This window comes from Malurus melanocephalus, unplaced genomic scaffold (assembly GCF_030028575.1).
Source record: "Malurus melanocephalus ecotype Western Australia unplaced genomic scaffold, MMel_1.1 scaffold_155, whole genome shotgun sequence".
Classification (NCBI taxonomy): domain Eukaryota; kingdom Metazoa; phylum Chordata; class Aves; order Passeriformes; family Maluridae; genus Malurus; species Malurus melanocephalus.
The window spans coordinates 138,499-149,086 of record NW_026623387.1 but is presented as its reverse complement, the minus strand read 5'-3'; the positions used below and the strand labels follow the sequence as shown (position 1 = coordinate 149,086).

Here is a 10,588-nt window from a genome sequence, read left to right as displayed (position 1 = left end):
CCTGAGCCGACGGGACCCTTGTGGCCGGGACACACCAGCGGCAGCGCGGCGTCTCATGGCAGCCGTTTCGCTGCGGGCACGGCTCGGTAACGAACGGGCTCCGCTGCCGTCGGGGCCACCGGCCGGCCCAGGTGCGCCCTCCACGCTCCCGGGCGGGTGCCGGGACCTCCGGACGAACGCGAAGTTTCGGGCCAACGGGCGGCGACACCTCTGCGTTGGCGGCGCGGGGCGCGCACCTGCGCGCTGGGAGGGTGGCGGGAGGGCAGAGGCGGAGGAAGAGGAGGGTGGTGTCAGGGGAGGGGAGAGGCGGTGTCGGGAGGGGGGCGCGGGCGGCGGGCAGGGCGCCGGTGCCGCGGCTATCGCGAGAGGGCGGCGCCGCGGGGCGGGGAGCGAGGCCGGCGGAGGGATCGCGGATCCGGCGCCCGGCGCGGCCGTAACGGCCCCTCGGTGTCCCGTCATGGCGGGGGCCGGCGCCGGCAGCAGGGACAAGCGGGCCACGGCGGCGCGGCTGAAGGCGGCGCTGGGCGGCGAGACCGGCGCGGCGGCGGCGGCGGAACTGCGGGCGCTGCTGGAGCGGGTGCTGGCCCCGGCGGCGGGCCCGGGCGGCGGCGAGGCGGCGGGCGAGGCGTTGGAGTGGTGCCGCTGCCTGCTGTCGGGCGGGGAGCCCTGGGACAGCTTCGTGCAAGCCGTGCGGGCCTACGACCCGGCCACGCTGTGCGGCCTGGTATGGACCGCCAACTTYGTGGCCTACCGGTGCCGGACGTGCGGGATCTCGCCCTGCATGAGCCTGTGCGCCGAGTGCTTCCACCAAGGCGAGCACGCCGGGCACGACTACAACATGTTCCGGAGCCAGGCGGGGGGCGCTTGCGACTGCGGCGACAGCAACGTCATGCGGGAGGCCGGGTGAGCGCGGGGCGGCCGCGGCGGGGCGGGCGGGCACCTGCCGGCGGGGGCGGCCCCACGGGCCGGAGCTGTGCCCGGACTCCGCGGCCCGGAGCCGCCCTGACGGAGGGCAGCAAGTGGGGCTCCTGCCGCCTCCTGGGCCGCCTCCCTCCATCCCTGGCTGAGGTTCGGACCACGGCCCGAGCGAGGAGTCCGCCGCCGTTCGGCGAGGTGGCTTGGTAGATGTGTGTACCTTTTTTTCAGGACGCTAATTCAAATCTTGTTGTCCTTGCACCGAGTGCCGGCCTCCAGGGAAGTTGATAAGGCAGACTGCTTGGGAGGCAGTACCTGTCAGCTTCCAGTTAGCAGTCTTGGCCTAGCGCAACTAGCCGTGAAGTCAAAATACTTTGGGACAGCATGTGAGCAGATAAGCTAAAGTGAACAGATTGAGTAAGAGGGAGCCATTTTTGTGCGATTTCCCAGTCTGCAGTTCATTTTCCYACCTTAGCTTTAAATCAAGGAGTGTGGTAGTGCTTGGATGASTGCAGCAGGGTAGGGTTTTGGGGAAGTCAAAGGTCTTTTGTGTTCTTCTGGAGGCAAGACTGAAGTGCCTGGTCGGAAGAAGAGGAATTGGGTACTTCATTAAATCCYCTTTTGTTCCCATTTGTGCTCAATGGTGGACAGAAGAATCAGTCAGCCAATTGCTGGATGAAGGTGATACCTAGCCAGTAAACTTGAAATTTCACAACTGAGAGTCTTTTGGAGCTTTTTGTGTTCCTGTTCATTCACTAGTGAGCGCAAGATTTCACTAGATGACAGTTTGAAGTGCTTGAATGAGGATTCTCTTCTGACAAGYTTTCTGGAATAGTCTGTCTTTGACTCTTCGCCTGGATGAGGTGGTATGTTGTTGAATCCTAAGTTGTTGCATACTTACATGCCTAGCAGAAAACTCTAGAAACATACRGAAATTTTAAAACATTTTTCTTGGTTCTTTTCTTGTTTCTGTATCACTCATTCAGCATCTTAAGATTTCTTCTCTTTTTGCATTTCTACTTCGARATTTCATTTATTCTTTCATTAATTTCTTGAATGTTGTTGCCTTGACTCCAATTCTTTGCATCTGACCACCATTCTCCTGCTCTAGGCCTTGAAGTGTCTTCAGTCTTTGTTTCTTATGTTTTTCTCACTTTTTTTTYCTCTTGCTAGCTACCTTCATGATTTATTAATTCTTTTCTGGTGGAATATTTTCTTATTGATAGACTTCCTCCAATGGCAGAATTATGTCCTCCTTTTGTTTTCAGTAATCTTCAGTGGTTTCAAGTGGCCACTGCAGAAGTGATTCTTTATCGGTTCTTCAACTTATGGTGATTCTGTTTTCCTCACCTTCACTTGAAGTAAGCGTTTTCCTTGATCTTGAGAAGGAGGAAAAAAGATTTATACTACTTCTTCCACTGTTCATTGTGGAATAGACTTAGGGCTCCTCTTAGTGGCAGGATTTTAACAGAGCACACACAAATTGTACTACTTCGGGGTGAATATTAAAATGACTTGTGATGTTGCTCTCATCGTAGAGTGTGTAGCTTTCTTAGTTTTCTTATTTTAAACAGTCATCTTGAAGAAAGCTTGTTTAATAAAGAAGAAATAAAAAATGCTGTCGAATTTTCAGTGTAAACAGATGGAAAACCCAAGGGAGTAAGAATCTTCTCATTTCTGTGTACCCTACTTAGTACCTTTAATGGTAGAATTTGAAAGTAAATTGTCTTGTGTGTGAGATAGGTCCCTCCAGGAGTTTTGGTCACTAAAGAATTGCCTAATATTGGTTCAGAAACAGCACTCTGCATTGAGCAGTAGATTTTCCAGTCCTCTTGCACATGTAAGGAGGACAATACATGACACCATATGGGGTGTCTGCATTTAACATGAGGTCACTTCTGCTTATGGAGATAAGAACTGATGTTAGGCCATTGCAGTTAAGTGAACTAGAAACTTTGTTTGCTGTGTAAGACAAAGGAAATTAAGTTTAAACCAATGTAAAAACATTAATGTGTGCAAACACAGAGTTTTGCCTATTGACTTTAATTGCTTCAATGTGGCATGTTTAGATAGTGTTTTAGCTTTGTATTTACAAATCAATTGCACAATTACCAAGGTAATGCTTTGCATGTTCGATTTTGGAGGCCTTCATGGTGGACTTAGGAAACTGGAGTGTGTCTAGCCCAATATAACCTTGGCCATGACAGCCTAGGTTTCTATTAATAGCAAGGGAATCAAATGTGGAGCCTACTTACAAACTTTACCTGCCATCTGTCTGCTTAGATAAAATGTTGTATAGATGATGTGTACGAATGTCATAGTAACATTCTTTTTTCTGTTCGTGTTATCTGGTCTCTGTATTCAGAGTTTATTTATTTGATGCAGCTCAAAAAAKACTTTACCTGAAGTCTTAGGTAACTGATTTGCTATAACAGAAATCTCTCCAGTTTAGACTCGGGAATATCTCTGCATTGCTTTTAGAATGGCTAATGTAAATCTGAAGAGGGTTTGTTCTGGAGTATGAGGATAGGTATGTTAATCTTGTAGTATTAATTAAATATATAATTTGCTTTATAGGGATACCTCAGTGTTAGTTTTTTATTTCTGGTGCCTTTATAAAAAGAAGCTGGAATATAGCATAATAGATGGATGTTGATTTGCCTTGGGTACCTTGACTTACTTTAAGTGCCTTGTGTAATTCTCATCTGTTTTAGAAAAATCAGATTGTCACATTTTTGAACTTTTTGATTTCCATACGGATTCCAGTGTTTCTGATGCTTAAGTTAATTGCAGCTGGTCTGATCAACTGGAATATAATGCAGACTTTAGAAAATATGTAAGTTTGTAAATGTAGCTTCTTGTGAAAGTATTAAAAATTCTAGCTGGGGCAAGGTTGAATAGATTTGAAAATCCATTGATATATCAGGAGGTGGAAATAATTTGTAGTTGTCTTCCATATGGTATCTAGCTATTTGCAAATGAAATTTAGCAGCYCCTTCAGGGGTAATTAATAATGTTCTGAAGAAGGCAAAATTTTCAGATCTAAAGCATTTCAAGTAGACATATGCTCATAGTTCAGTTGAATTAAAAAAAGAACCATGCAGCTGGATGGGAAAATTCAGTATTTTTTTGAGTATATTTGGTTGGTAGATGGTCTTGTATTATAATGAAACTAATAGTTTATGAAATAAGCTTGAAGAAAGATGTATGTCATATGCTTATAATAGAGCATAACTAGTCAATAATCTGTTACTGACGAGTACTGTCTTCTTTCTGTGGCTGTGTTGCTCTGATTCCCCTCTTAAGTCTGTMGACAATAACCTGATATACCAGAGAGCATCAAGATTTTGGCTATTGCATTTCGCCGTGTCCTGTTTCAGAGTATGTCTCACTGTGTGTTGACTTATTTGTTAAATTAATCATGTGGGAAGCAGATGTTTCAGTGCTTCATTACAGTACAACAGGAGTAATACCTCCATCAAGGGTTGCATACCCTGAAAGGCAAAAAGCCAGGTTAAAAATTTGATTAAATAGGCTTTTGCTGTGATGTTTGTTGTGTATTTCTTGGTATTTGTGGCAGCGAGTGGCTCCACTGACATAGAATGTTGCCTTCTCTTATGATTTAAGTCAAAGGGACTAAGGTGTTATCCATTCCCACTTGCAACATTAGGCTGCTGTCTCTTTATCGTGTGAAAAATCCTATAGTTAAAAGAAAGATAACTCTCACAGATTTATGGTGTATGCTGTGTGTTCAAAACCACCTTCAGGTACCTAGCTCTAAACTTTCTACAGTTCTGTCTCGACTGATCCCTGCTTATCCTTTAATTTAGCTCTGTACCTGAAAGTGTGAATCAGTGTAGGTTTCATAGAGATCCTGTCTGAGCTACACAGTAGAAGAGACTTCTGTCTCTTTTCTTTTTTTTCATTATTATGTCTCTCTTTGGGACAGATGTATCTGTCGGATCTACYGTGATCCCCTTAGGAAAAGGCTGGACAATTCTCTTTGACTTTGAAGTATGAAAAGTATATTCTTAATTTCTAAACTGCTTGGTTTTTTCCACTTTAATTTATTTAGAAGTGGCCCTGTCTTTTTCAGTGTTTTAAAATATTTCACTTAGTAAAGATTATTGAGTGTTTCAGTTACATTTTGCATGGTAGATACCTAATATTGATGACCGGTGCTCTTCTGTCCTTATAAAATTTTTCCCCTCCTTCTGACTAGTTTCCTTATTTTATTTCTTTTCCAACATACTTCAAAGAGTGGAAGCTGTGGAAGATTACATTCTGTTTCTTTTACATTCTGTAGCTGAGTGAAGGAACTTTTTCAATATTCTAGGCTTGTGAAAACTTTACCAAAAAGAGTGACAGTCAAAAAGGAAGCTTGCTCTTGAGAAAGCTATTATTATTAATTATCTTTGGATGCGTTCTGTGCATGCTAATCAGGAAAGGTCTCTTTTAGCATCTTGGGTTGTAGCACAATTGTCTTGTTTAACATTTATCAACGAGTTTTCAGTTCTCCAGGACCTGAGTTAGGTTTGGTAATGCAGCCTGAAAGCGRTAAGGGTGCTCATTTGGAGCTCTCTTCAAGAAATTGGTGAAACAGRTTTTGTGAACAGGCTGAGAGCTTACAAATAGGCAATTTTAATTTAGTCTTTGAGTTTTATAAAACCACGTAAAAATGTCTGTGTGTTCAGGGTTGTTGAGTTGATACAAATAGTGTTTTTTAGGATCTGTGTCAATTCCATGCATCTTTTCTGTCTTTGAAGTGCTTTGGGTTGCCAAGGAGAGGCTGAAGAGAAGTCTGAGCTGTAGTGGTTGTTAGCTTAGCGTGAGAGTCTGGATAAATTCATGGTCACATATATCTGACAGATGTGACTCTTGAGAACAAAAGCTCCACCATGTTCATYCTCATACAAAGTAAAGGAATTCATACTGGGATTCACAATAACCACAGAATTTGAAATTACCATGCATTTATAAATAATTGATTTCCTCTGTCCTTCTTCATGCCTCACCCAGACATAAAGCTCAATATAATGATTGCTTCTTAGGATTCCACAGTAACACTGAGTAGTTTACATAGAGCTTCATGTTAGGCCTTATTCTTGGAAAGCAAGACATTGCAGATCAACATGTTGATTAAGTCCATCATGTCATACAGTCAGCTCTCAAACCTGCCTGACTTGATTGCTTTTAAGAATGTCTCTAATTAGGACCACATCAGCCTCTAAATTAGTTGCTGAGATGTACTCCAAATGGTTAACAGCCAGGTGCTAATTTTGTATTACTGCTTTTAGAACTGTGACCTGTCAAGATGCGTTGTTACTTTATCCTTCCTCTGGAATAATGTACAGTTGTTTTAAAATCATCAGTAAGATGCTGAAACATATCAATATACATAACTATAAATATTCAGAAGCCTGAACTATCGCTGTGTTAGTTACTGAGCAAACTTAAATGATGCTTTTACCCCAAAGATTTTGCTGATAGTGCCAGTCTGAGTTAAAAAACACAGCAGTACTGTGAAAGYTGAGCTCACAAGGTATGACTGCTATATATCCCGCCTTGCCTGAAATTTGGCTTGTTTATTGTATGACTTGTCTATTGCTGTGTRATTGGCCTTGGTGTATATTCAATTTAAGAAGAGCAATGAGACAGTCACTTAGATTTGGGCTAATCAGTGTTGATTTTCCTTTACTTTAGTCCCACCAAATTCTAAARCTGCTTTTATACCTTTTATGGTCCTATCAGCTGCCCAGGATTCTAWGTTCACTATGTCAGGGTGGAGTGTTATTTGTTCAGTACATATCTGATCTACATGGAGCTGTCAGTGGATCTGTTGGCAATGGAACAAATGTGATTTTGGGAGTTTGTTTAGGGAACATATTCCTGAAGAACTATTGTCTCTTAGATATTTCTTAATTATCATATAGGTATAGGTTGATTCAGATTTCAGGCCATACTTCCTTACCACTTGTAGATTAGCAGGAATTCAATRTTTTTAAAAGATCCTGGAATGGTATCTGACAGCTGCATGTGATTTTAAATAATAGTATCTTAGGTGCCTTCCTCTGTAGAGGGTTCTGGCAGTAAGCTTTGAAAACAACAAATTTTCTTTGTATTGAATTAATGGAGATACCCAAATGGCTATTACAGTAACAAGGACTAAATGAACTCTGTTGCCTTCATCATGATGCACCTCTTTGTTTCTGCATAGTGCCTGCATTTATAATCGCTCTGGCATAAAACACATAGATACTTTCTAAGAAAACTGCAATTTACTTATAGATACACCTTGTCTATTGGAGGCCTGGCCAAAGCTTAAGCTGATACCTATTATCAAAATTCACACATCTTACTCAAATCTTGAAGAAATGAGGAATGTTTTTGCATTTGTCTAGCACTGTGTAGTYGCTTAGAACTTTATCAGATGAAGTATTTGGGTCAAAATACTACATGCTGTATGTCTGACCTGTTTAAATTCTCTTGGGAAAATTTTGTTAGCCAGAAAATATTTTTGTTAACTTTATTTTGAAAACTTGATTTTTATTCTTTTGAGTAGATGTACTGTCCATGTATTTCAAAGCAGATAATTGATGGGATTCCAAAAGTAACTGGTCAGGGAGACTGTGCATGAACTTATAATGGTTTGGGAAGATTGAGGGCCAGGCAGACAGGTCTCTGGTGGGGACTCAGGACCAGATATTTTATTTGCTGATCTSCTTGTCTTTCAGGTCTACTTGTGAATTCAGCTGGTAATTCTGCTTTGTGAATGCTCTTTAAGACTAAGAACTCTGCAAAATCAGATCCTAAGATCAGATGCTATTATTAAGCATCCAGAATTAGCATATACATTATATTTTAATTCCTCTATCTTTAGTTCCATAGTTGGAGGGRAAAAAAAAGATTATACCTTGTTGTGAAAGATTTTGAATGTAAATAGTCTTCTTATGTACTTTTTTAATGTCAACCTTAATTAAGATTGCTTTTTAGAATTGAGTATGAAGAGTGTTCTTGTCAATGACTTCTTCAATACGGTGAAATGCTAWATTTAACTGGTCCTTTAGGAAGTTTTTTTTTTTCCTCAACTGAAAAGGCTGCAGTTCCTGTTGAAGACTGTATTCATACATGMAAATGGATGAATTAAGATAATTTAAAGAATCTTAATATTGGCATTAATATTAATATGCATAACTGAAGCCCTTTTAATTTGTAAGGGCTTCACTTTACAATAATTGTGATGTTTGAAAAAGCTGCACCAGTGAGACTATTTGTAAGSTATCTATTATCTATCTGTTATTGTACAAATAGATTTCAAATTGCATGTAGATTGAGGATTTTCAATCAACCTAGGTAAAAGTAAGTTGTACTTAGATGCAATTATAGTACAGTAATTCTGTTCCAGAGCTTCCACCCTTTCTCTAAAGAACTTTTTTGCAGCAGCAGATTGTATTATTCTCTGGAGTTACTCTCTTGGTTGTCAAAGTGCTCAAATTCAACAACTTTGTGGTTCCATTCAAACATAGCTCAGTACAGCTCTCAGAAGTCCATTCCTTCTCATYCTTACTCAATTTTTCCTTAAAAAAGACCTTACGATTTAAACTGCCAAATCTACTGTTTCTGATTGATAATGAGTACTGTATACTAATGGAACTTGTAGTAGTTTTGTCTACTATATAAAGTTTGTCTGAGGACTGACAGAGAGTAATAGAAATGCTCTGCAGAGCAGCTTTGTCTGCTTTTTCTTTGAACTGGTGTGCTTCTTCACTAATTGGAGCACCAGTTGAGCACCAAGAGAGCTTCTAGTGAGTCATTTCCTCTCCTGGCTGTTCTGTAAGGATTGGAGTAACTTCTTAGTGTCCACTCTGTGATTTTTAGCCTCCTAACCTGGCCAAATAACCTTGTTATGAAAGCTTAAAGCCTGAAAAGATGTCCTTTAAATACGTTTTTTTCAGTTTTTCTTGAGAAGCCATTGATTATTCTGCTGTGTTTCAGTGTCCTCCACTATTGATGCTATTGTCTCTACTTTGGAGATTTTCTGGTTAGAAGAGTTTGACTTCTTTTCAGTTGGCTTTGCCCCTAATAGCAGAAAYGCAAGTATTCAATTTTGTCTATGAATTCTGTAGCCTGCAATTTTCATAAAGAGCAGAAGAGCTCTCATTCCTTGAAGTCTGTACCACATTGGTTCACTTTTGGAAGCCCATTTTGCAGGTGAAAGGAATTTAACTAATGAAATGTACTTATTAGGGTGTAGGGAGCAAACGTGCTGAACTTAATTTTAATAGGGACAGTAGGTTTATTTCTCTGCATTTCCTCAGTTACCATTGTTGGCGGCAGTGGATTTACATAAAGCAAAGCTACAATATATCAAAGCCCTTTTTCRTCAAGCTAATCTTCAATCTTGATTGTGCAAATTTTATTTTGTTCTGAATTAACATTTGGTTTGATATTTGAACTSCAAAAGCAGAAAAGCCATTTAACCAGTACCAGTACATTAAAAATGACAAAGTGGTTTTGTAAGAACTCAGAAACAATTGTAGSACTCAAAAAGTATCTTGTATCTTGCATCTATTTTGTAGATTCAGAGTATGTAGGAATAGTATTTAGTTATTAGTTTTACAGTGGAGACAGAATACATGCTTTTTAAAAAAGTTTATGTTGAATTCTTATTTATAAAACTTCATTTGAATACTTTATGAACCATTACATGGTATCAGTCATGCTAAAAGATTGAATAAGAACTGTGGGCTTGTTGGAAGAAGTATTTTGCAATATTGAAATCAAGTTAAAAAGCATAGATCAAGGTGATCTGTCAGTTACCTTGTCAGTCTACTCTGTCAGTATTTTTGACCTTCTTCAGAAAAAATGCATTTATTACGTAGATTATATCCACATTTTATTGCTCCCCATTAGAAATTCCCAGCTGCTGCAAGCGGTGGATTTCTGAGGCTTTATTGTACCAGGAGTGATCTAGGAAATGTTCCTTTTTGTTGCCTATTAAAGTCTATTTTGATAGTCTCAGAAGCATTTTGAAATGTATGTTTATGTAGATGTACTGTTCTTTAGCTGATGCTGTGGTAAGGAAGTTCTTTCAGTAGTAAAGAAGGAACTGATTATGGAATAGCTTTGGCTGCTGTGTCCAGTGACGGTGTAGCCCATTGAGGAGTTTGTCCAGGTATCTCTTTTAACCTGCATTAGAAGTCTCAGCTTTTTTCTTCCTTCACACAGCTTGGGTTTCAGTCTTCTTTAGTTAAAACGGCTGTTGTCTTAACTCTGAAGACCTTCCAAGTCATTGTTTGTCATTTTTGTTAACATTTATATAAAAATTGTATAACACTCTGTAAAGACAGTAGCTAATTTGAGACATTACTTTAATACTGTAGCCTTTGAACCGTAAATACAGAGTATGGTGCCTATTGTAATATTACATTGGTATTCCTACTTTAATGTTCAGGGCCTGGTATATAGAAATTGTTTGCTGTTTGAACCTGCTCTGGTTTGTCCATGTGACAAGGAAAGAACTTTTTCTTACAAGGAATCGAATTTGGGTTCTTTATTGGTCTTCCAGGATCTGTATTAATATAGCAATAATAGCACTGTTTATAATTCAGTAGTGCTTTTTTGAGAATCTCAGGAGAACACATACTCATAACTTTCATTTTCAGGGTATGTA

At 40.5% G+C, this 10,588-nt stretch overlaps 1 protein-coding gene across 4 annotated transcripts in view; it reads left to right on the top strand.

Moving 5' to 3' along the window:
• The first annotated feature begins 379 nt into the window (after positions 1 to 379).
• The window catches only part of UBR3 (ubiquitin protein ligase E3 component n-recognin 3), a 100,790-nt gene continuing 90,581 nt past the window's right edge, over positions 380 to 10,588 (top strand). For all 4 annotated transcript variants that reach the window (XM_057371689.1, XM_057371688.1, XM_057371687.1 and 1 more), the window contains exon 1: positions 380 to 903. In XM_057371689.1, coding sequence (XP_057227672.1) covers positions 458 to 903 — 446 coding nt within the window. In that variant the 5' untranslated portion in view covers positions 380 to 457. The remainder of the gene's footprint in view (positions 904 to 10,588) is intronic.